At 45.9% G+C, this 26,131-nt stretch overlaps 2 protein-coding genes and 1 long non-coding RNA gene across 4 annotated transcripts in view; 2 read left to right on the top strand and 1 right to left on the bottom strand.

Moving 5' to 3' along the window:
- Positions 1-2,379, top strand: part of SMC5 (structural maintenance of chromosomes 5) — a 47,254-nt gene extending 44,875 nt beyond the window's left edge. For both annotated transcript variants that reach the window (XM_033084819.1, XM_033084818.1), the window contains one exon: positions 649-2,379. In XM_033084819.1, the coding sequence (XP_032940710.1) occupies positions 649-786 (138 nt within the window). In that variant the 3' untranslated portion in view covers positions 787-2,379. The remainder of the gene's footprint in view (positions 1-648) is intronic.
- Positions 2,380-10,505: 8,126 nt separating this feature from the next.
- KLF9 (Kruppel like factor 9) lies at positions 10,506-20,529 on the bottom strand. Its single transcript, XM_033084945.1, has 2 exons — positions 19,887-20,529; positions 10,506-11,275 (listed from the first exon to the last, which is right to left on the bottom strand). The coding sequence occupies exons 1-2, from the start codon at positions 20,353-20,355 to the stop codon at positions 11,043-11,045; spliced, it is 702 nt and encodes a 233-aa protein (XP_032940836.1). The 5' UTR covers positions 20,356-20,529; the 3' UTR covers positions 10,506-11,042.
- Positions 20,530-21,039: 510 nt separating this feature from the next.
- Positions 21,040-24,640, top strand: LOC117010527. Its single transcript, XR_004420700.1, has 2 exons — positions 21,040-21,150; positions 21,912-24,640. It is a non-coding gene; the product is annotated as an uncharacterized LOC117010527 (long non-coding RNA).
- Positions 24,641-26,131: the final 1,491 nt, after the last annotated feature.

Raw genomic sequence — 26,131 nt, 5'->3', positions numbered from 1 at the left:
AATATCTCTCATGGAGATAAGGATCACTGCCCCCACCCTCAACAGATGGGGATAGAATAGATACCTTTTATTACACTCTGTATTGTAAAGTGCGGCTTATAATCAGGTGTGGCTTATGTATGGACAAAGAGTGAAAAGTTGCTGATGCCCGGAGATACGGCTTATAGTCAGTGCGGCTTATAATCGTGAAGTTACTGTAATTTTAATTGTTCTTAGTTTCCACTAATGGAAATTGCTTAGCTAAGAGCAGCACAAGGCTAAAAAAGAGACATAGATTTACTTGGGTACAATTACTATCTCCTGTCCTGCTGTGGGGAAGAAAGGGAAAAACATTATTCTGTACCCACAGAGGAGTGAGTGGAGTTATTCTCTGGATACAACTAAAAAGCAGTGAGATCAATGGCAGCAAGAAGGTACAGATTTGATACAAAGATTTTCTTCTGATAACGATAGTGATGCATGAAATTGGCTGAAGAATAAGTCCCTTTGATGGGGTTTCTAGGAACAAATACATTTAATTTGTCAGGCTGTGATACTAGCATAGTGATATTTTTGAGATCTAAGGTTTTTTTGTAGATCTTATTCAACTTTTTTAGATGATGGGGAACATCTAGCTATTCTGACTTCGGTTTCTGTGTTTTTCACCAGCTCCTGCAGAATCTCCCTTACAATGACAAGATGACTGTGCTGTTTGTCTACAATGGACCTTTTATGCTGGAGACGTACAAATGGAACATGAAGCGCTTCAGGAAACGGCAACGGCGGCTTTCAAGGATGAGTGAATAATGGTGTATAGCTATAGATACTTCTACAGAAATATTTTATATATCTTGAAACATCTGGCTTTCAAGAATTCAGAAATTGTCTAAGAGGAAAATCTTCAAAGAATTGATAATTGAGAACTTTGGTTCTTTAAAACTTACACAAATGTTTGATAGATTTGAAATGCATTATTTTCTTTTTCATTTTTATCATAGTGATCACTTTGAACAAGTAACCTACTTTTCTCAGTAGTAGGTTTAAATAAAAATTTTCTCTTTTGTTTCTATTCTGTCAGTTAATGCAGCATCAGAAGTGCAAGTAATTTTTGTAGGTTATCCTGGACTTATTCTGTGATTGTTATTTTTTAGAAGTTGGGGTTTTGTTTCCAAAAATTGGAATTTGCTTTTGGTAAATAATTTTACCACAGATGTGGATATTAGCACATTTCCCTGTTGAAATAAAATTTTTAAAAACTAATTCACATGCTCTGTAGAAAAAGAATAGTTTGTAATAAATGGTTTGTTTGTAAAAATAAACCTGAAATTAATATAAATAATATGATTCTATTAATATATTATTGTTGAGTAAATACTTTCTCTCAAAATTATTAAATAAATAGAGTAACATTTCATTTTGTAGTGTTTGAAGGATAAGGTGTTTCTGGCAAGTCTATTATCAAGGAGACTACAAGAATTCCAGGTCTTCCTGAAACAGTGAGCTAGCAGAAGTAATACTAAGCAATATAAAATTTCTTGTGTGTTTGTTTTTCTAAGTAAAACTTGGTACATTTTTGGTCATACAGAATATAGTGCTGCAGATTTGACGTGTAAGTTAAACCCAGGAGGATTTTACAAGGGGTCAGCTGCATTGCAGTGCTTGTACAGTGAATTGCTTTTCAACAGAAAGCTGTAAAAATTTTTAATAGAATGTTGGCCATAATTGTTAAGCATTTGGAAATGCAGGTTACAACAGAATGTTAAACACCTAAAATAAAGTCCTGATTATTAAGTTAGCTATTAAATAAGTAAAATTCAACATCTTGATGTCTGCTTTGAGTGGGTGTTTATCTTAACAGCATCCTGACAATGAACTTTGCTAGTGAAACTAGTGTGTCAGGCTTTGATATTCGCATACTCAAAATAAAATAACCCACTACAAGATACAGGAATCTGGAAGGTTTTAGGTATTAAAGGGTAAGTATTGTAATTTTTCCTTTGAACAGATAGATAAGCTGAAAGTACAATAGAGTAACACACATTCTTGTTACTGCAGGCCAGTGTTGGTCAGTCTGACTGTGAAATGAGTTCCTGGAGTAATTTCTATGGTTAGTGTCCCAACACAAGTACTGAGCAGAAGATAAGAAAGTGTGGAAACTCAGGCTGTGATCCAGAGTTTATTTGATCAGCAGAGTATCTTTGTAATTGGGGCTACAGGCCTGTCTGTCCACTCTAGGGAAAGATCTTGGTTTTAAAAGTATTCTTCAAAATTGTCTATTTGAGGGAGTTTCTCCATCTAAATGGTTTCTTTTCCTTTACCCTCTGTTGTTAGTATTGTTGCTGTTGCTGTTTGGTTTCATATCTCCTTGCTGTTTGCAATAAATAGTTCTGATCTCTCTCAGCCCATAATATTTGCCTTTTGTGCCTACAGTTTTCCTCTTCATCACAGTGCAGGGGGAGGGGAAAATGCAGCAGGAGAACTGTGTCTGGTTTGGAGAGTCTTGTGGGGGCAAGAATAGGGGAGTACCATTCCTAAACCAGGACAGATTGGCAGAGTGTCTGATGGGAGGTGTATGACAGAAGAGCTACATCATGGAAGAACGGAAGGGGGAGCCTTGGCACTCTAGCTTCTCAGTAAATAACTGAGCCAGAATTACTTTCTTCTCTTCTGACTCACTAAAATACATTGTCCAAAATTAGTTTTCCTAGAACTTTTTGTTCTGGAAGCATTTTTTCCCCATACCTTGCTGATTAAGACTAAAACCACGATTCAGTACACTATAATTTGTGAGAGAAATGATACGTGGAAAGGAGTTAAATCCTCCTCTGCTCAAGAAGAAGTCTTCACCTGTTTCTGCCTAAATATCTGAAAATCACATGATTGTTTCTCTGTTACTGCACCCAAACTAGACTTGCCAAAAGCCATGCTTCTATGAGGCTCATTGATCCAGTGTCCTTTACGCATTCCAATAGCTGGGGTGAAGGGCAATTTTTTGTAGCAGGGGCTCATCTAGTAGTTATAACCTCATTTTACTTTGGTGCTAACTTCAGCCATTGTCAAAGCTGAATTGGGGAGGTAAGTGCAGAAAGCAGATACTTTAGCCATTGAAAGCTTTACAGGCTTGACTGTAGCAGTGTGGAAAACCAACAGGGAAAACATGGAAAAATAAGGGCCACTAGCAACAGTAGAGGCAGAAGTAAGAGGTGATAAGCAGCACTACAGCAGCCTACCTAGCTATCTCTCCTGTGGCTTAGCTCTTGCCAAGCTCTTTCCAATCCTCTGACACCAATTCCGATCTTTATTCTTTCCACCAAATTCCTCCAGCTTTTCTCCACTAATATGCTCCCCACTTACTTTTGGAGGTAATTCCCCAGTCTTTTATCTGTTCATCTGTTACCCCCACTAGGCCGATGGGGTTTTCTTGACAGTTGTACTTGTTTTGGCTGGGATAATTTTCTTCATGGAAGTTTGTATGGGGTTATGTTTCGGGTTTGTGACTACAACGCTGTCAATTACATAGAGGTGATTTTGCTGCTGCTGGGTGGTGCTTTGCAGTGCATTGATGCCTTTTCTGTTTCTCACACTGCCTGCTAGCACAAGAAGTTTAGAAGAACCTGGGAGGAGATGTAGGTGGGACAACTGACTGGAGTGCTATGTCATGCTGTATGACTTTGTCCTCAACAGTGAAAGCTAGGGAAAGAAGAAGGTGTGTTTGAAGTTATGTCTTCTGCAGTAGCAGCTATGTGTGGTGGAGTCCTGCTTTTCTGGAGGAATAGCTGAACACCTGCCTGTTGATGTGAAATAATGGATGACTTCCTTGTTTTGCCTTATGCACACAGCTTTTGCTTTCCAAATTAAACTGTTTTTATCTCAACCCAGAAGTTTTCTCACTTTTACCATTCTGATTCTCTGACCCATCCCACAGGGGGAGGGTGGTTGTGTGACCCTATGCTGCCCAGGATTAACCCACAACAGGACTGTATGTTGGTCTCAAAACGTGATGCTACACCTGTCATTTTTGCACCCAGAGCTAAATGGGATCTTGGCAAATGTCTTGGCATGTATTCATAGACGAGCAAGTTGTCTGTTCACAGACTGAACTCTTTGGAAAGCATGGTGATGAGAATGTGCCGAGTTAGCTTGGGAAGGAATGACAGATTTCACTTCTTTGGGGATAAGGAACCATGCATAGTAGTGAACAAAGCTGATTTGGCACGAAGCAAGACAGAGGGAAGGGATGATAACTCAGAAGATGGTGGCAAAAGATATCAAGGAGCCTTGGAAAAGGGCAGAGAGCAGAAGAGTGCACAGGTAACACGTAACATGGTTCGAAGTGAATCTGGATCATGTAATTTAAAGGGGAAAGATGTCCAATTCCCCCTTCCCAATTTGTAACCAAAGCTGTAGACTGTGAATGTTACACAGCTTGACCTTAACTGCAGTCCATTAGCAGTGGTTTGCCTCAGTTTGATTCATGAAATAGGTTTTTCATAGACAATTTAGGCTTTTTTGGATGATTAGGTTTTGTGGGGGTTTTGTTGTTGGTTGGTTTGGTGGTTTGAGATTTTTTGCAGGAATTTTAGTTGTTTTGTTAGTTTTGTTGTTCGTTTTCCTGAGGAATTGCAAACACTGTAAATCTAAAGCAGATGATTAGTTCAAGGAGTACAAAGGGACTTTTCAGATACCACCAAGACTACCAGCCTCACTTTGTCGTCCTGCAGTGATGCTTAAAGGACTGTTCATTTGAAAAGCCACCGATTTTACAATTTTCTCTGAGCCGCAGCGGCTGAGGAATCTGATTCTGCTTTATGGGTTTTTTTCTGAACTGATCTGTACCATCCGTGAAGGACTTTCCTGGTCAGAATTTTTGTAGTATTTAAAATACACTTTACTGGATAAAATATGCTGGCTTGGTGCTAATATATTTTAAATGGTAGAGTTGCCAGTGTGCATGCAATTCCCTAAGCATCAGTATGTCAGAAATCAGTTTGTTCATGAAAAATCATTTCAGTAGCTTCTATTGGAAAGAATCTTTTATTTCAGTTTGGATAAATTTACAGTAAGGCTGTCCCCCTTGAAGTGTTTGTTTAAAGGTGATACCCCTAAGAAATAATGACTTACTAGATGCAAGCGTTGAATGTAGTTTAACTTCTAGATAAGGCCTGGCTAATTTCATGCAATGCAGGAAAGCAGAGGCAGTGATTTTCCACCAGCACTGCACAGGCTAGTAATAGAACTATGTTTTTTCCTTTATTTTTTGACAAAGTGGTTATGTATGGGTTTCCATAGGCACTCAAAATGTGCTTTCTTCTTGGAAATGCTGTTCAAGGCCACCAAAGCAGTCATTAACAGCAGAAGAGCCCACACCTCTATACATGGTGTTTCTGGGAAGCACTAATGTACCTTACATCTGTGTCTTCTGAAACCTGCTTGCTGTCCTTCTGGCCCTGCCCATTAGCCAGAAGAGAAAGAAAAAGCCATTGAGGAAGTCCCAAGATTTTCTGTGCACCTTTTTAGCACAGGAGCTAAAGATAGAAGGGCTCTGATACTGTCCGTGGTCTTTGGTTTCTTTCTTCGTGCCTTCTGAATTCAAAGAGGGCATTTTTGGGTCTTGTCATGGTGAACTGCCCTTATGTATTCAGTGATTCTCCTTTGTGCTGTGGTTTACACATTCCATTTCCTTTGTACCTTGTGTTTCACTGTGCACATAGGCATTATGTGGCCTGAGAGGCAATAGACAGGATGAAACAGAGACTGATGGGGTTTGATATGAAAAGTAATAGGATGTTTATAAATTGGAAGTCAAAAGCCAGTAAAAATACAGCAACAGTTGTCGCAATTTCAAAAATACAAGCTGAAAGCAATGGGGAGTCTATCTCACCCCAAAAACCAATGGAAGAACTGGAAAAATACTGTGCGTAATCATACAGAAATAAATGTCTGTTAAGGATTAGAGCTGATGGCAGTCAAGACCTCCTCTTTCTGAAATGGGAAGATTTCCACAATACCTGTGGAAGTGTTTGAGGAGGTGTTTTAGGGGTCAGAGAGTTTCTCAGCTGAGGAGAGCATGGCAGTGAAAGTATGGTAGCTGAAAAATTCTTGTCATTGGGAAAGCTTCCTCTGCTTTAAGGGAGTCCCCTAAAAATACTTGAGTTAGTACAGTGTTCTGACAATTGGGCATTTGCATTAAGTTACTGCTGAAGAAATTTTTCTGATGTGGCTGAGCAGTATGAGGAGCTCAACCTGCTTTTTCTAAAGCAAAAGTCATTGAGAAAGTAGTAGTGGTTACAGAGCTCTGATGCATAAATGAAACCTCACAGACTCTTTAGCCCTGGAAGAGTGAGTGCTGTCCAGGTCACCCAGCACGCAGATTCAGAAAGCCAGCCTTCCTTTTGTGCAGCTTTCTGAACCAGTCTGCAAGCATTTAACTACACTTTTGAGACATTTTGTGGCATGTTCCCTTTCTTTTGTCCTTGGCAGAGAGGAAAATTGAAAATATAGGGAAACCTTTCAACCTTGTAGAAGTTCTGCTCTCAGAATCAGCAGGATCACACTTCCCCATGCCACTACTGCCAGCACTTGTGTGATGCACCCAAGTCTTCATATGATGTGCCCATTCCTAGTCAAAACTTATTCCACTCCTGGCGAGACCCCTCTGTACAATGTACTACATCTCAGTGGTTGGAAACATCCTTCTAAGGCCTTCTCTACATTAGGCAGATTTTGGTAGCTGTTCAAATTACAGCACTAAAACCAAATATTAAAATATTTAAGATGAAGAATAGTAAATTTGTGGAAAGTCTTTTATTAGGGGATTGCAAGGGAATGAGGCCAGTGCAAAACCCTGTGTCCCTTATTCATAAAATCAATGACAAGCTGAAAAAAGAAAACAATATGTTGAGGGGGTTTTTAATCTGCCCTTTAGCCATCCAACACAAGAAGAAAAAACTCCAGCATTGAGTAAAATCTGGAAGCTACTTAACAAGTTTTGTTTGAGCTGCAGATGACAATCTTTCACCGTTTGTCCCTCCTGCACTGCTGGAAGGTTATGTGTTCCCTCAGGTCCAGGGCTCATCTTGCAGTCATAACCTAGCACCATGCCCATGTACCAGGTTAAGTTCCTTTAAGTGGTTGCTTGCAGTGTAATTGTGATACCAGTGACCATGCACGTCAGGGAGCTTTTTGGCACAGGGTACCTTGCCTTTCCCTCTTTCAGAGGCCAAGCAGGTGCTTTGTATCTCCATGCACCAGAGAACTGTCCAAAGCCATGGATAGCTCAAGGCAGCAGTGTGGCTGCACAGGCTGAAGCATCATTTGCTCACTGAGCAGCTGCATAGTGTGAGGGGAGAGCACCACTCTGAGCTCAAAAGCCATGGAGCAGTGGGAAGAGATCTCTTGGGAGCTGAAGCATGCAGGTGATGGGACACTTTTTCCTGAGTACAGGTTGTGTCTCTCCCTTCTGTATCAGTAGAAGGAATGCCTGGGAAAACACCCTGGAAAAGCAGAGAAAGAAACCCAAGTTAAATGATGACTAGCAACACTAAGACCTTTGAAGCTGGTTCACACACTGCTCAAACTGTGGATTTCATAATGTGCAGTATTTTTTTTTTTAGTCATTCAGGCTAGTTTACATGACCACTGCTTGACTCCAGTCATTCAAAACAAATTCAAGATAACATCTGGGGTTTTTATTCCTTTTTTCTTTATTTGGACAATATATATATACATATGTACAAAAACGCCTATGCCTACTTTTTTTTTCTTTTCCTTTTTTTACAATTTCATGTGATTTACAAAACAGGACAGCAAAATAACTTATAAAGAATACGAATACTGTACAAAAATAAAACTGATTAAACTGTTGGGAGTTGGTATTTTACAGTGTTACAGATCACTGCTTTGTAGAACAGCATTTTGACGTATGTCTCCAGTCTGGTGTATGCTGGCCTAAGTCCATCTGCAAGCTGAAAACAGATCTGTAATGTCGGACATGAAAAAAGTTCAAGAAGAAGTAAGTTATATAGCTATACCCTTAAATCCACGACTTCTCTACACTAATGGACTTTCTTAATCAAGGAGAGGAGCTGTCCTAACTTCAGCGCTATTAAGTACTTCCAAAATAGTACAACAAGTACATACAGTATTAGAGAACCTGATTTTCCTTTTCTTTTCCAACACTTGCAACACTATTCAAAATTTAACTTCAAGATGCAAGGATCTAACCTGCATTTTGTTTTAGTTGTTAAAGCTATTGTTTGCTTTTACTGAAAGAAAAAAAAACAAATTAACAAAACAGTACAATGATATCCCCAAACCTGGTAATTCCTAATGCATTCTGTTAGTGATTAATGAATTGCATTAATCCTGTCTGTCCAATGCTGAAATACAGCGTACATTACCATTTAGGAAGGGTTTTTTCAGAAACAGGATCTTGTCACTGGCATGTCACATGCCTTGCATGTCCCATTGTCCCATGGATTAAAGTACCTCCTGCCTATTTCAGACTTTGCAGGAACATTCCTTTAAGTGTGCATTCTACCCCAAATACACAACATGGAAACCATTAAGCTAGACATTTACTTCCATATATCAGTTGATTCTGGTAGCTCAGTGACCAAAACGTTTACATACTGATTTAGGAGCTGCTTATCAGCTGTGGCTTCTAATTGTGGTTGACTGGATGTGAGGATCTCTTGTATTTCACAGGATCGGGCTTTAATTTTCCAAGTGCTGCATTTGTCCCACAAAATGGCAACAATCCAGACTGCAGGACGGAGACTTGAAATCTAGTTTAATCTTCAGAGAGAAGAACAAAGATGAACATAGATGCACCTTTGAATCTTGTGCAAATTCTCAAGAATTTGCTGCTCGTGGCCCTGACCCTACTCCACAAGGCAGCATTAACAGTACTGGTAAGCAGAACACTTTCTTTATTTCTAGACCAATAAAACACCAATACTACCAGATTTTATTACAAAGAACCTATGTCCCTATGACTCAATCTGAATACGAGAAATTAAAGTTTGGTTTCTAAAATAAATGTTTCAAAAGGCTGAAACGGAGGTAGAAAGTGTGCTTGGTTTCCTGATGTCTTCACCGAAGAAAACACATCCCTTTTTATTCCACAGACTGTTCAATATCCCCAATGCTTTAAAAGAAGTTCTCTTCACATAGACAAAATCTATCATGAACTACACAGGTAAAAACACAGTATGCAAACTGATTTCTAATGCTGAAAGCCATATACAATTGTAGAGGAAAACACTCTACTCTCCGAGTTAATTTCTTATGTTTGTTTCTAGGAAGCAAGCTTTTTACCAGATAAAACAATAAGATACTGTAATTGCACATGTGCTAACAAGATCTTTTATGTACAGAATTTTACAAGATGACCTAAATTCATCTGCAGTGGAGACACTTTGGGTTTCAGTGTAAATACTCACAAAAATTAATTTGGCCCTAAGTCTGTAGTAGGGCTGCACCTCCCCTTCCTCTTTTGGAGAAGGGTAAAAACCAAACTGAAGAATGTTTCTGGAAAAAAATAATGTGTAAACAGAGTTCTCCCCCTTTATGCAGCTGGGGAGGGGAAAAATATATATGTCACTTATAATCTCTTAAATTTCATACTTTTAACATAAAAAAAAAATTGAAATATTCACTAATGACCACATCTGAAAGTTTTCATTCAGTGATATTTCTGTTCCTTTTAAAGATCAAAAAATAGCTTTAAAATAAAAGTTAACTTTGCCTTAATCAGCATTTGACGTGTCATGCATGACACAGGTACAAAGTACTAAGAAAAGCTTATGTTATAAAGGAATATTGCAAGACACCTTCTGTATTTCAAATTAGCTTGTGGTATTCCCCCATACTCCAGAGAAAGAGCAATCAAGAGATACAGAAGCACTTCCAAAGTGCTCCTTACAGTAATTTTAGGTGTTTCCATTAATAGAGTGCTCCTAAGAAAAGGTCTACCCTCTCCATAAACACACACAACCCCCATAGTACTCCAAGGGAGTTAGGCCATGGTATGAAGAGAATAAATCTTTAAGGCAAGTGTAGGAAGAGAAAAAGCCTTTAAAAAAGCAGCAGTTTGTAAAGTTGGTAGCTGCTTTGTGCACCCATTCAAACAAACCACATCAGAATAAAGCACTGTTAGTGGCATTTCTATAGTACAGTACTGTATTACTGACAAGTACAGTATAGGATCATATGAGCTTCAGCTCCCACATGCCCGCCACATTATCTAGGCTGAGTTGTATTTTTCAGGTACGTGAATAACAGAGCTAAATACACACACAGTCTGAAAATTACTAAGCTCTTTATGGGGCTTTTTTTTTTGCTTTAAGTATCTTGAATCATACATGTTTTTACTGGAAAAGTCCAGCTGATATTCAAAAGCATAGTTAATACAAAGAAAAATTAAAAATACCTATTTACTCTAACGGGCCTTATTGAGTATAAATTCACCCTATCTCAGTATATCAATCAGATACTATTGGTAACATATGTAATGTTTCTCTTAATAGTCTCTTTAAGTGCAGGATGGCAGAAGATAACAGCAGTAAACCCACTTCTACAGTGTGCTATGGAGTTTTTATCTGAGTTATTTATGTGACTCAGAAAGTGTTTTTACTCGACAGACTCTAAATACAAGCAGCATTACACTGTTCAACAAAACATGTTCATGACACAGCAATCACAAAGACTTTGGGGTCATGCTACTGTGGTGGCACAGGCCAGACCGCCCAGTCATTTGTATGTACACCAGTATCGACGTATTGCCGTGCAAGAAAGAGGTGCTCACCTCCTCACTGGCTGCCCCTTCCCTCCTCTCACCCCACAGTCCACTTGTTCCGGACTGTTGTTCTCAGGGCAGAGCCAGGAGGTGGAAGATGGGGAGGGGGATGTTGCGTACTTTTTTGTTTTAATGCCGGCTACATGTGCTTTTGGGCAGCGAGGGTGACCGGCAACGCAGTGGATTCTCGTGCTGTGGTACCACTGCCTGCATCCCCACCACAGCCTGCCTCTTCCCCACTCCTCCCCCAGGGCCAGCCCTGCCTTCACAAGGAGCTGCTGGAGCTGGACTTTTTGGATCGCTTGATCATGCTGGGGTGGAATTCAGTGTGGCGGCGGGCGTGCTTGGTCAGGTGGTCGCTGCGCATGAAGCGCTTCTCACAGAGGGGACAGCGGAACTGCTTCTCTCCGGTGTGGGTCCGGTAGTGCCGCGTCAGCTCGTCTGAGCGGGAGAACTTCTTAAGGCAGTCGGGCCACGTGCAGGGGAATGGTCGCTCACCTGTGCGGAAGAAAGGATCACAAGAGATTCAGTGGGGCAGGGGTAATGCAGATCAGCACATGCCCGCTTTGCTGAGGAGACAGAGAACATGCTAGTGAGGGGGAAAAGCTGCTTTTGTTTCCTGCCATGGTGCCAGCGTCTGTGGAGTTGTTGATAACTCACTTCATCAGGTTTCAGTCTCACCTCCAGTAGAAGCCAAAAACCCCTCCAAACACACGAAACCCACATTCTAGTGCAGAACCTTACATGACCTGAAGACTGTCAAAACAACAGATGAGCTCTGCCTGTGCCTGTATGTCTTTCCTGTTGGTCTCACTACAGTAGCTCGGGAAAGGTGTGCCAGAATTATTCCTCTGACACTTCCATTCTACTGAATTATTTGTAACAATCAGAAAATGATACAAAAAAAAAAATCCTTCACCTAGGACAAGTCATTCCAACCCAGGAAGAAGTGAGTGGAGAGGCACTGGGGAGAACAGTGAAGCCTCAGGGCTGCAAACCTGTAGGGCAAAACTGCTGCATCTGCAGAGGAAAGTCCCATGCTTTCAGCCCTTCCTCTGGAAATCCAAAGTGTTCCAGTAAGTATCCATTTCTTAGCTGATTTGAAGACAGGAAGAACATCTCATTATATCAGAATAAATGTTTGCTCTGATAATGAAAAACAAACCCAAGCACCTTAACCTAAACAACACTGCAACTTTGCTTTTACAAAACAAGGGTGCGAGGATTGAAGAGCACTCTACGTCATCTTCCTGGCACTCCACGTCCCTACAGTTCACCTCTGTGGCTTGCACAGGTTTTGCCTTCACAAACACAGTGCCTCCGGAGCAGTGAGGCTGACCCTAATACACAGCACAGATGGAAACACAAGAAGGTGTTTAAGTTCACACAAAAGCTTTCTACCATGCACTGCTGCAGGTTTGATGCCTAAATTTACTTTCTTCAGAGCCTCCTGAAGGGAATATATATGGCAGCTTTGTGACAGCTATTTACAGTCTACCATGAAATATAAAAACTATACCAGGAGTTTTCCAGCTTGGAAGAGTTGGAAAGAAAGTCAGGAACTCCAGTATTTCTTGGTCCTGTGAGGCTTGGCACAAGTGAGCTCATTTTACGTTCAAAGAGTAACAAAAAAAGATTTGATTTACAAAGTGGGTCCTGGAGTTCTCTCCAGACACAACAGCAGGGACAAAAAGCTACAGACTTGAATGAGCAACCCTGAAGCCAGGAGGACAACAATCCATAGAAAGTATGATAGAGTTGCAGGGAGGGACTCGATGGCATCCAACAGGGCAAAGAAGGATAAGGACAGGCCACATAAGCTGAGATGTAGTTACACTAGAGGCCCTGAAAGCACTAGTAAGCCTCCCTGAATAACACTTCACTGTTTGGGCTCTTAATTATTTGTGCTCCTTAACAGGTGGCTGCACTATTGCAGCCATCATGAGCCAGGACTATTTTATTTGTTATAAATGCATTTCTTGGCTCCCTGATCTGTGCTTTTACACATGGTTGGAAGACCTGAACAACCACCGCCTGTATAAAGAATTTAATTAAAGCAGTACATAGGGTTATGTGTGCATGAAGGCCATGGCTGCAGCTACACAGTAAAGCAGCACCAGGAGCTGTACAGAGGCCTCACAACACTACCTCTTGCCCAGTGTCAGCCCTTAGCATCAGAGGCAAGTGCTTGGCAGCACTTGTGCTGCTCTTTTGCAATCTATCTCATGGTTTCTGTCAGAGCTCCTGGAAGCAGGTGGCAGTGGGAGGTGCAGAACAGCTTTCGTGCTCCCCCTGGGAGTGTGGGAGGAGTGCTATACATCTTGCACGTGTGGAGCCATCTAGTATATGCCTCTGTGTCAGGCACTTACACTCCAGAGCAGTGGGAGCAACAGACACATCCTGCCTCCTCCCCCGAAACCACTTCAACAACTATCTACCTCGGACAGCTCTTCAGTCTGCAAAAGTGCCCAGCTGTAAACAGGGAGATAGATGCCAAGGCTGGATAATAAGCATCAATCTTTGGGGAGTAGCACCTACATTTTAGGTACATGGAGTAGCCAACCGGAGTGTCTAAAAGTAGTGCTTAAAATCTGGCCTCAAGCAGCCCTTAATAAACTGAACTCCTCCCTCATGCCATCCTGGAATTTCACGTGGGAAGATAAAATGAAACTCTGCTTCTGGAATTTCCTCTGATATGACAGGAGCAGCATGACCTCCACCATCACTACCCCACACATCCATTGCACATGCCAGGGGAAAGCACTCTAAGGTTATGCAGTGTAACGACAAAGCTGTAGGGAAAGGCAGAGTTTGAGGATCACCTCACCTGCTGTGCCTTTGGTACTGTACTCTGCAGGGAACCAGCCCTGGGCTCAGCTGGGGGAGCACACAAAGGTTACAGGAGCCTGGCATGGTGCAGAGATGCCTTGCTGTGCACAGGAAAGCTGCTGTGCACAGGAAAGCTGCTGTGCACGAGGATTGGGACACATCAGGGATCACAAGCAGAGATGGGTGGCCACGCTCCTTTAGACCCATCTGGATGCCACCAGCACTGCCCCCCATCCACTGCTGAACTCCCAAGTACAGCAGTGAAGAATGGCTTCACCACCTCAGCAATACAAACTGCAGAATCGGTCACAGACTGATTAACGTAAGTACAGGTAGTAGTGGTATCCTGATTAGTCATCTGCCTTCTCACCACAAAATGCTGCTTTATGCATGGATGATTGAGGGTAGGAGCTGCAGTTCATGGTGGCTTTAACACACAGAATATCTGCTGTCTCAGGTATCTCTCACTTTTCTCCCCAGTTATTTGCTCCACACACCCTGAAGGAGCACTTTCTTGTGGGACACTGCACTGTGAGTGTCCACATGCAAGACATTCTGGTGAAGATAGATTTTCAGGGAAAACAGATTGGAGGCCTTTCAAGCAGGCTTTTTCCTCTTCTGAGATATTCTAAAACCAGATGATTAAAACACTCAGATACTGGTGCAGAGAGAGATCAGCAGTGAGGACGTTAGGCACCATAAGCCTAAACAATGCTTTCCAGAACACCTAAACCGTGGTCATCCAACCAGACAACAGACCAAACAGATGGGATGGGTGACAGATGGATGGGTTCCAGGAAGGGTTTTATTCTGATAGGACTTAGGACTAAACACAACAGGTTGGTTCAAGTATTAAAATGCTGCTTTCAGCAAGTATTTAGGATGTTCTGACATTCTTAAAACTACCACTCAGCAGCTGCTTGGACACACAGGTGTTTTGAGTCTCCTTCAGAAGTCCAGATGCAACTGAGTCTAAATTCCAGGAAAACTCTCTTGCTGTTATCCCATTGACACACAGTATCAGATGCAAGGGATGCCTTTTCAGCTTCTCTGTCAGAGAAAGCTTGACTGTGTTACAAAAAGGCTTTATCTGAAGTTCTGGGTCTCCATACACATAAACACACATATAGAGAGAGAGAGATCAGTCAGGTAAGCTACTTGGGAAAGATTTTTCCAAACCTCACCAGAGTTAAACCTATGCTTTTGTAGCTGAGATGAGAGCTCTCAGCAATACATTCTTGTATATGTGGGACAGGTTCCTAGCTCTTCTTTTCTGACTTATCTTTGTGTGAACTTCCTCCATTTTGCAGTAATACCTGAATATTACCTGAACAACCGAGAGAGACCAACTCCTAGCCTCGTGCTTAGGGCACTTACCTGGGATCAAAGGATATAGGGTTTAAGCTCCTGTCCTGTATGAATAATCAAATTTCCTTGCTATGAAGAAACAGCTCTGACAGGGAAAGGAGGAATCCAATTTTACATGCATTCAGACAGATAACGTAACTTTTGATATTTTACTCTGAATTTATTAGCCAGTGTTTCAACAGACTTTTCCCTCAAGTTTAAGGTATTTATAGAGTGTTCTCAGGCTATGCACATTCATCATAACCTGAACACAGATGGTGAACTGCACTATCACAAATGAAGTGAAGTGTCTGAAGCTTATTTTTCTGAAGTACTCTTTGCGATCATTCCCTCAGTCCCAGTTTCTTTAATCTTAAATTTGCCCTTCCCTACTCTTCCAGCTGCAGGCTTGGAAGCTGTTCAAGGCCAGAAACACAGGAGCAACAGCCTGGTGCACAACAACACAGCAGCCAACGAAGAGGAACAAAGGAGTTCCTGCAGCAATCCTAACAGCTGGCGCTGCAAGAAACATAGGCTAACAAGAGCACTGACATCCACCACATGGTTTTCAGTGCCACAGCACAAACAGTCTGCAGAACTCTGTCAAGCTGCAATTTCAATGCATCCATCTGGAAGCATGACTTGTGCTCTTATGGATAATGCCTGCTCACTGCCTCTGTCCCCTATGAACTTTGTCATGTTGACTCAATCGATAAACTCTCCCGGAGCACCTTCCCACAAGCGCCACATAAACCTGCTTAAAATCTTAATTTTTTTTTTCATAAAACAAGACTACTGGGAACTTTGAACCTAATCTTGAGGACTTCTGCCTACCTTACTCATCTAGAAGGGCTCCCAGTCAGGATCATCATGTTTCTCCAAGACCTGGAGATATGGCCATTAGAACTCCAGCAGTCTGCACATTTTCATTAACTGTGGTATTCCACATGGCAATCTGAATTCAACAAAAAACGTGTTGCTGGCCTCACTTTTTGCTCTTGGGTCCTATTCTAAAAGATCTGGCTAAATGACATGGCATGAGCTGGATAGGAGGGTCTTAAAAAGCTGAATTTCAGATTATGCTCACAGTTACTGAGAAAGATCTCGACAAGCAGAGGACTGTCATACCAGTATATAGAGGACAACATACCAGTATCTGTACAGTCTGTTGAGTGAGATATTCTAGAACACAAATAACAAAGCAGTACAGTTGAACCAAACCAATACAGGGGCTGGTTCAACATCATGATATCTGGACAGCAGCAGCAGGCAGCTGCAGTGCCTGTTCTTACTCTCTACTGGAAATGCTCCTCCACTTCCTGTGCAGACTCCCAACCTGTGGGTTCACATCTCTGCCTAAGCTCTGCTTCTGAGTACTGGTGAGAGCTAAATGCTGGGAGCACTTAAGAGTGCATCAGGTGCCTGGTGTAACAGAACTCTTGACATTGTTTGGATCCAGTTTACATAATGATACAGTTGGCTGAAAGAGGGAGAACTTTTCCCACATCTATGTTAATTAAGGGCATCTGATGTGTACGTGAAATTCCCATCAACCCTCAGCCTCCCCAGGCAAGTAAACACCTACATACCCAGTTGGAGGAAGCATCTCACAAGCTACTTTTATGGTACCTTCCTGTTTAGGAAGGAGGGACAGGGAAGAGCTGGTTTCAATGGTCATGTGCCCTTTAACTGGATTATATTCACACCACCATAGCAAATATGAATTTCGTACAGCTTGTTTCTCCAGCCAGTTTCTCTCTCTGCCCTTGGGCCTGCGCTCCCTGACCAGGCCTCCTGACTGAGATTGCTTGTTTGTTCTTGTATGCCTTCATTTTCCCTGGAAACCCTCTGGCCTGCACATCCCTCTCTAAGCTATTTCCCCTGCTCCGTCTTTAAGGCTAATAATAACTCTACACAACACCTGTCATAGTCAAACCTCTAAAGTCACCTATTTAGATAATTCTGTGCATTTTGAAGGTAACTGTCTGCTTATCTGCTGTTGCTTGTCTTTTTCAGCTCACTTTTTCCTGACCTCTGTACCACTTCCAGGGCTTGGGTCTCACTCAGGCTCAGCAGTACAAGCAAGAGGGCTGTCTATTTGCACAAGCAGGATATGCAGTGCCATCTGCTGATCAACTTAAAAGACAATTCCTGATGGATCACTAATTTGTGCCTTCTGGAAATTGAACTAGCATTATCACCAAAGGCCCAAACTTCAAGCAAACAGTAATAACTTCAAGCAGTTATACAGACATTTTTAGTATCTGAAATATGGAACCTTTGAACCAGTAAGTTTGAAGAACTCTTAACAAGATACAGACCTTTAAGCTCAGAGCATCAAGTTTTTGCCTTCTACATTTCTACCTTATTTGATATTTTGTTTCTTGCTTTGCAACTTGTGAGTTTTTAGATTCCCAACCACTACACAAGAAAGAGAAGGATCCAGAGCTTCCCAACTTGCTTGGTTAGGATTCATGAATAAAGAGAACTGTGAGTACACACAAGTTCATGGGTGTGAACAGAAATCCTTAAGCCATTTTCCAAGAAAGAAATACTGGGATTAAATATTTTAAATTTAATACCTGGAAGCTTCTACTGGTGGTTGTGCACCTACTTTCACTAAAAGCTACACTGCAGCAAGAAACCTAGTTGGTGGCCCGGTGAAAAATGGCAGAGGAGAAAGACATTATTTGGAAAAAAATAAAAAGGAAGTAAAATGGTAGTAAGGAGGGCCCATTAATGCTCTGCAATATAAAGTCATTAATAAGTACAGAGGTCCCATTGAATCCCACTGTAGCTATGGAATTGTTGTCATCTATAAAAATAATTAACATTATCAGTATTGTTTAACATTTCAGTTAGCTCCAATTAACTTCACATTAGGAAGCTCTAAAAGTTCATTACTCCTGGATGTCTGCAGTGATTTTAAACACACAGAACTACCATGACAGTACACCAGTGTTTCTGAGTCAAATGCCTCATACTTGGAGCTAAGGCCACCCACTTGTGAGCAGCACATGCTAAACCACATACTTATTATAACACTACTGCTTACAGAAAGCTGTGTGGGTTGTACAGTACATTAATTTACATGTCATCACACAGAATGCTATCTCAGCCAGCATCTATTCTGGTTCCCTTATCAGGGTGGATATTTGAGGATGGGGTAGTACATGGAAATTATGCTAAGATTTTCTTTGGCACTTATGAGACAACATTCTGGAGATCACCAGTTACACCCAGCCTCCAAAAGAGCATCTGAGCCGCAGTCTCTGAGATGGTAACACAACAACCCTTGGCAGTGGTCATGAGGTCAGTACAGGGTCACTACTGGCCATCCTCTTTGTCAGTTCAGAGAGAAAGTCTAACAGCAGAGCTCATCGCTGAGCCATATTCAGTAATCCTACCCCCTTCTCTCCAGCCTCCTGAGCTAAGCACCCAGCAGATGCCAGCAGGGCACTGGTAGGCAACCAGCACAGCATCTCTTCCTCTGCAGTGCACGTACACCCAGGCACATCAGCGAACTGGAGCAATGGAAGCTGAGCTGGGACTCGGATGCGGTCATATCCTACCCAACCCATATTAAATTCTACAGTAATGCCCGACAGTACGTTCCTTGGGTGATCAATTCATTTTGCATTATACCGCTATCACCACCAACAGACAAAACCCGAAAGGCACCATCATTGACAGAACTGATGTGATGCACATGAAATGTCTTGGCAGTGTTTGTCTCTTTTGATTCACTCCTTTCTGTTCCTGCACACAACCCTTTAATTCAGAACGTTTTTAAAGCAGCCTTTTGTACTCCACTATGATCCCAAGAGCAATAAAGGTTTTTATTCAATCCCTTGCACTGAAGGTCTAAAAACAAACAAACAAAGAACCAATAAACCACCAAACGCACAGAGAAGTCTGCAGCTGCTGTCCCCTTGGGGCCAGGCTGCCGCAGATATGTTTTATCTCCAGGTTTCCATGTTGCCACACCCTCCGAGGCGCTCAGGCGAGGGCCGGGAACGAGAGCACACAGCGTCAAAGCTGGATCGCGACAACCAATAGTGCGAGGCACTGCCGCCGGGAAGAGCGGGGTCGTTTCTCCCTGCACGGCGGCTCGCTGCCCTCGGCCGGCGGAGCGGGGCAGCGCCGGGGGTGGCTGCTCCGCCGGGGCTCCACCGCCAGCTCTTGAGCTTGACATCGGCTGTAGCGCCGCGCTTCCCGAGCGGGCAGATCCAGCCCGCCGGAGGGGGTGTGTCCGCAGCCCCAGCGGAGCAGCTCTCCGACGCTCGAGGAGACATCGCCACCGCCGCCCCTTCCCGAACCGAGCCGGCAGCCCCTGTTCGGGCGCCACGGCCCCGCAGCGTCCAGTCCCCGCAGCCGAGCAGAGCCCAGCTCTGCGGGCCGGGCTGCGGGTTCCGACGGCGGGAGCAGCGAGAGGGGCACGGGCGGGGACTGTGCTGCCCTCGCCTCCCTTGCGGAATCGGTGCCGAGTTCTGACCCGGTGCAGGCGCCCGTCCGCCTGCAGCGGCAGGAAACCCGAATCCCGCCGCCCCTGTGCTTCTCTCGCCGACGCCCCGGGCGGCCTCGGCGGCCCCCGCCGCCACCCTCCCAGCCGCGCCAGACACGCCAAGTTCCCCGCTCCCGGACCTCCCGCCCGGCCAGGTTCGGCTCCCGGCCGGCGCAGGTGGGCGGCGGGCTGGGCGCGGCGGGAGGCGCTGCCGCAGCCCCGCCCGGGGCAGCCGCTAGCTCCCGCCGGACCAGGGGCGCCGCTGAGAGCCGGGGGAGAGCAAGGGGGGCGTGAGGGAGGGAGGGACACGGGCCGGCCCCGACGCGGAGCGGCGCGGCGGGGGTGCGCGGGGATGCCGGGCGCGCCGCTGGCCGGGTTCATCCGAGGACAAGCGCTCACTCCCGCCCCCTTCCCTCCGCCGCCGCTGACCTGTGTGCACCCGGTAGTGCGCCTTGAGATGGGAAGACTTGCCGTAGACCTTGCCGCAGCCGCTGTAGGGGCACTTGTGTCGCTTCTCAGCCGCTAGCTTCCCCTTAGGGGCGGCCCCGGCGGCGTGCAGGCGGGGGGGCGGCCCCGGCGGGGGGCTGCGGGATGGGCTGGAGCCCTGCTCGGTGGCCGTGTCGCTGTCGGAGCCCGCGTCCTCGTCGGGGCTCTCCACGCTGTCACTGCAGACCGAGGGGGCGGGCAGCGGCCGGTACTTGTTCAGCTCCAGGAGGCTTTTGGCGATGGCCAGCAGGGCGCAGTAGTCCTTCCAGGCGTCGCGGGGGTCGCGCAGCTCCCGGGCCGCCTCCCCCTCGTCCGGCACCTTCAGCCGCGCCGCCTCCGGCACGGCGGAGCGGTTGGAGATGGAGACCAGGCACTGCGCCGCCACGAAGTCCACGTACGCGACGGCCGACATTGTGCGGTCGCGCCCCGACGACAAGGGGGACTCAGTCCGCCCTCAGTGCTCGTCCGCCGGGCCGACCGCACCGCCGCCAGCCATGGCCCGCCCGCGGCGCGGGAAAGAGCGGGGCGGAGGAGGAAGGGGGCGTGGGGGGCGAATAAATAGCGGGGCGCCGGGCAGGTCCTTCACCGCCGCCCCGCGGGGGCGGCGCGCAGACGGCGAGGGGGGAGCGCCGCCCGCGCGGCCGGTCCGGGTCCGGCGCAGGGGCCGGAGGAGAGGATATCGCCTGCCCCGCGCCCCGCGTGCTCCTGCCCGGGGGCGGCCGCGCCGGGGCCCATCACGTCAGGCGCGGAGCCCCTCCCGCCCCCGCCGGTCCGCGGGCAGGGCCGGCCGGCTGTGTTTACTTTCTCCCCCCGCCACTCACGGCGCCCCTTTTCTAGGGGGGGCGTGTCCGCCGGGCGGCCTCCCCACCAATCGCCGCGCTCCCTCCCCAGGCCGCGTGCTACTCCGGGCGCCCCGCCGCGACCGCTTAAAGCAGCGATGCCGGGGCGCTGCCGGAGGCGGGATGGCGGGGGCGCCGCGGCTCCTCTCTCCGCCGCGGGGGTCTCGCCATCGGCCCGGCCGCGTCCCGGAGGAGCCGGCGGCGGCCTCGGGTGGGGGTCTGTGGTGGGGGCGGCGCGGGGCGGCGGCGCCGAGAGGGTTAAGTAGCTCCTTGGAAGTCCTACGGTCCCAGCAACGGGCTGGCCAATGGGAAGTGAGCCGGCTGATGTCACTGGCAGCGCCCCGCCAATCAGTGCCTGGTCCCGAAAGGTGCGCAACGCTTGGAGGTGCGGGGAGCGGCGGGCGCGCGCTCCGGCCGCGGGCGGGGCGGGGAGGGGGCGCGGGTATGCCCCTGCTGGGTCCGCTGTCCGTGACCCCGGTGCGAAACCAGGCTGGCTTCCCCTTCCCTGCCCGCGACACCGGGGCCCGCCAGATGGGGCTCCCCGGACTGCTCCGGGACAGGGACCCTGGGGCCGCACGGGCAGGAGACCGGAGGGCGGGCGCTGGGCGGGAAGCGGGATACCGCGAAGCCCCCCAGAGAACCCCGGTGGCGGAGTTACGGCTCCGTCGCCGCAGCGTCATCCTTGAGACAGGCGGCTCCGCGAGGAGGGACAGAGGGGAGCCCTCCGTGCCCCCACGATGAGCGGGGCAGGTCCCTTGGGGTCACCCGGCACCACTGGCGAAGGGTTTTGGGGACACCTGGTAGGGTCTGCGGTTTTGCCGCTGTTGGCAAAAATAAAGGTCAGGTTGACACTTTACCCTGTCGCCGAATAAGTGCCATGCAGCTTAAACGAATCCCAAAACCCTGTCGCCTCTACCCAAATAACACACTTCCATCTCTGCCCCATCGTACTCGCAAAGCTCACGGAGTGTTGTGAAAGCTAACTGACCTGTGCTCAGCCAGAGAAGAGTGAAAAATTGGCTTCTGGGTCAAGCACTATTTAAAAGAAGGAAAATAAGTTACCATCATCCCTAAACCAGCAGTACCGAGGTGCGAAGTACGTCAGTCTGTGTGTTTTGCTGTTTTGCAGGCATCAGGAGAGAGTAACAAAAGGACTCTGCCTTTGAAATAACGCACGTGAGCCTCTCTACAGCATTAACCAAAGTAACACAGGTGCCTCTGAGATCACCATCTCGATGGAGAAGCACTCCTGTCAGACAGAGGAGCTGTTCCCTGCTTTTGGGAACTGCATCCCGAGGAGACTGAGTCCTGGCAGGACAGACTCCCCAACTGAATCTTGCTGTTCTTGACTGCAGCCACACTTCCTTGTGAAAATAGGCAGGGCCTGAATGGTGAAGAGCTTTATGGATTGCTGTTAATCTCATTAACTGAATGTGGAAATGATGAGGAAGTATTGGCTACCGAAATGAGGCAGTGTTGTTCTTTTCCTGCAGGAGATAAAAATTACTGATGTCAGCCATTTTGTATGCTAGCACACTAGATCACTGCGTGTAACCTCAAGCAATAATAATCCTTTGACATGGATAATTGGCATCAGCCTGAAATAATTTTATGTGGCATAACTCAGAAAAAAAAAAAAAAACAAAATACAAACCCAAAACCGAAATGCACAAACTAAACAAAAGAACTAGAGGCTAGGTCTGTAAGCAGATCATCTGTAAGTTGGTGATGACCCAAGAGAGAAGATGAATAGAGCAATGTGCCTAACAAGGTCGTCTTCAAGACTCAGTCATCAGCTGGCAAGTAACCCTTACCCTGTTCCTACAGCATTTTTCCCAGCTAATCCAGCATCCATTGGCCTCCAGTGCTTAAGAGACGCTAGGCACAGTAAGAGGTGTGATTCCCCAGATCTGATAGGAAGGAGGAACAGAAGGTATTGTTGTTTTTTTTTACCACTAAATCTGTTGATATAGGTCTAGTTTCTGTATAGAACTGGTGCTTACAACCTTATGTTTCCTTCAGAGGAGCAACAGTATTTTACACAGAAAGCTGCATCCCTGGTTCATTAATCTGGATATCCAGGATGTAACTTCACAGGTTACATGTTTGTCATCTTTTTTCGCAGCACTTTCAGAGCTTCTTTGGCTGACAGTGCCCAAAAGTTCCTGCTTGGACATGTCCTTATCCACATTTCAGTGACATGCAAGTTGCTTCCCAGAAGGTGACTTGCTTATTTCATATCAGATTCTCACATTCATTTGTACAGTTTAGAGAGGAAAGTGTTCTTAACAGCAACACACATGTGCCTGGAAACAGGATTGTGCTCAAAAACCTCTGTATCTGTGGATAATAAGGGCCGTCACTCAGATTTGACTGCTGATGTTATGTTGATGTGCTGATGGTAATAACTGGGATATGGTTTCAAAGCATGCATTTAATCCATAGCTTGGTTTATAATTCACAGCTATTTTTTTGCAATAACTAGGCTAAACAAGGATGTTCTCTTAGACTGTACAGACGAGATGTCAAACTGGGCAGAGGGGTAGGTACTAGGTGATCTTTAAGGTCCCTCTCAATCCAAACTACTCGATGATTCTAAATGCCTGACAGCACTTAGATATAATCCTAATACCCTTTGTCACCTGAGGGCACTCCTTTGTGAAAGCCTGAAGTCCAAATTCAACACAGGGTTTGAAGCTCCAAACCAGCTTCTGATTGGCAGATGTTTGCCCTCTGCACAGTCCCTGGGTACAGGAATGTAGCACATCTGGGTGGAGTCAGGGGGGAAATTGTCAGTGGCCACTTTTAAGGCAGCTGCTTGTTCTCTGTCCCAGAGGGCCTGAGCACGGGCAGGAGTGTGGGGAGTTGTGAGCAATAAAGACTGTGACCTCCAGGTGAGTGAGAAAGGCACAGGTGGGGCTCAGGCAGAGCCGGGGGCTCACACTGAGGGGAGTGCAGGGAAATGATGCAGGGCAAGTAGCCAAGAGAAGAATGAGAAGTGAGATTCAAGAGCCTGCAAGGAAGGTGAGGGAGAACAAGTCTGTGTTTGTGAAGGAGAAGGGCTCTTCTCACCAGAGGGATGGGCACAGGTTCTGTAAGTGGTGTAAGGCTGTGGTGGAAGAAGAGCTATTTATTATTTCTGAGGCTTTCAAAAACATGTCTTCTGTTTTCAAAACCAGAACTTTTCAGAATAAAAGCCATGACAACTATCCTTTACTCCATGCACCCCGAGTGTTGTGAACCCTGGCCCCATACCTAAAACATTGCACCCTCTTTCTGGAGGATAAGGATGACATGCACGTGGCAGGCACTCTTGGAGAGACCCAGTCTGTGGGAACTCTCAAGGTTTTGCTCCACAAGCCAATTTAAGTAATGACCTTTAGTGCACTGAGTTTTTTGCCAAAAAAAACTTTTTTTTTGAGGAGCAAATGGTCTCATAAAGACAGTCTGAATCAGGTGTTCTGCTTCAAACCTTGTTCTATTGCTTTTTGTGGGCTGTTCTGTGGAGCAGAGAGGTTTCTCTGATGGTATCTTTATACCAAGACAAAATGAAGAAATCCATCTTTTTTCTGTGGTAACATTTCCTAATATTTTGAAGGTCACAGGCTCCAAACATTGTTCCAGATTCTACTTTGACTTTTTTCATTCTCCAAGGCTCATGGCATGTGCTCCAAATGATTTGACAAGATGCTGGGGGTTGATCAGTTGTTATTAGTGGCTGAAATTATATATCAAGATAAATGGCCTGTTTGCTGACGTGTGTCCTTAAAGCCTGTGACCATGCTGAAAATTCATGACTGATTTGCTGGCGACATGACAGAATAGTAATTCAGCAGTCGTATAAATATGAATGCATTATATTTTACATGTATGTGGTATCTTTCATACCAATGTATTGCCCAGATTGTCTGCATGTATTATGGAAATACAGCAACTTCTTCCACCAGACAACTGCCACAACTCCCATTGTGAAGTCTGGTGTGGTAGGAGGGAAGTGCTTTAACCTTTTGAAGAAATGAGTCCCAGTCACTGAACACACAGAGGAGACAAAAGATTTCTTCATGTGATGCAACAGAAACCTTCAAATTGAATTTTTGTAGATCAGAAAGATTCAGCAGAGTTGCTTGCTGTATAAAGGCTTGCAAGGCACAATAAGTATCCTCTAGCAAACTGTCCTTCCATTTTACAGTAGAAGGCTGCTGATAGAAGACACTTCTGAAAATCCAGGAGTATGAGGATCAGTCTCAAATTGAACTTCCATTAGAAACAAGTGTTGTGGATACAGAGCTGTGCTCCTCTCCTATTTAGTACTAAAAATGCTGTTTACTAATTGGAGACTATGTTTCTCTGTTCTTACTTTTAACTTCTTCTGGTCTAATTCTGCCCTTATTCTGCAGGATATGGCAGGATTGATTGTGGTCTTGGTCTTGAGGTCCTTCTAATACCGCTTGAGTTGAAGATCAGCTGTGAGCAATTTGGCTGATCTTGAACTCTGTGTTAAGGATGGTCCTCTATCCTGGATATTATCTCTGCAGGTGGTAAGTGTGCAGGGAATGCTGTGCCTCAATGACATTACAGCCCACTTGGACGCCAGGGATCTGCATTTCAGCTTGGTTTGGGTGCCGATTGTGGTGTAGCCATGGCAGCATTGAACTCAGCGTGGGCTAGCTGCTTGAGTATGCACCCAGGATCCCAGATGGGTTTTACAGCCTGCATCAGACACCATCCTTCAGTGTGCATATGGGTGTGTGAGTCTCGAGTTCAAAAGTAGAAAGCTAGACTAGAGTTAATTTGGGAACATCTACCTTTGACTGTAGTGAAAAATGAGCCAGGAGCAGAACGGCCATAACATGTGTGGGGAATGTGGACTAGAGGTCAGCCTCAGCTGGCAGCACTTGGTCAAAGCTCATCAGATTGTTGTGAATGCAAGGCCTTCAAAGCTTCCCAATTAACACTGGTGCAAGACTCGGTGGCAGCTGTGCTGTTTCACCCTGGAAGGCCGTCACAGGGAAGGGATGCTGTGATACAGGTGATAAGTAAGCACCGTCGGGCAGCTCACTCCCTGGATGAGGTGTTGCAAAAGAAGAGACAAAAGGCAGAGAAAGCAGAGGGGTGGAAAAGCAGCCATCTGAAGCGCAGTCCGTGTGCTTCGAGGCCAGTGCGAGGCGGTCAATGCGGGCAGGGCCGTGCCCGGCGCAGCCCCCGGGCAGCGCTGCCCGCAGCCCCGCTCCGCACTGCGGGTGCCGGCGGACGTGCTGCGCGGCGTGGTGGGGCCCGCCGCAGCCATCGCCGCTTTAAGGCGGCGCGTCAGCGCGCGGGCCGCGGCGGCAGGTTCAGCTGAGGACACGG

Source organism: Catharus ustulatus, chromosome Z (genome assembly GCF_009819885.2).
Source record: "Catharus ustulatus isolate bCatUst1 chromosome Z, bCatUst1.pri.v2, whole genome shotgun sequence".
NCBI lineage: Eukaryota > Metazoa > Chordata > Aves > Passeriformes > Turdidae > Catharus > Catharus ustulatus.
This window is presented reverse-complemented; position numbering and strand designations above follow the sequence as displayed.

What these genes read in the sequence shown, in the direction of transcription:
- KLF9 (XM_033084945.1), bottom strand. Translation starts at nt 20,355, where the DNA reads ATGTCGGCCGTCGCGTACGTGGACTTCGTGGCGGCGCAGTGCCTGGTC. An exon ending in GCACTACCGGGTGCACACAG is followed by an intron (nt 11,276 to 19,886) that starts GTCAGCGGCGGC and finishes TCTTCCGCACAG; the next exon opens with GTGAGCGACCATTCCCCTGC.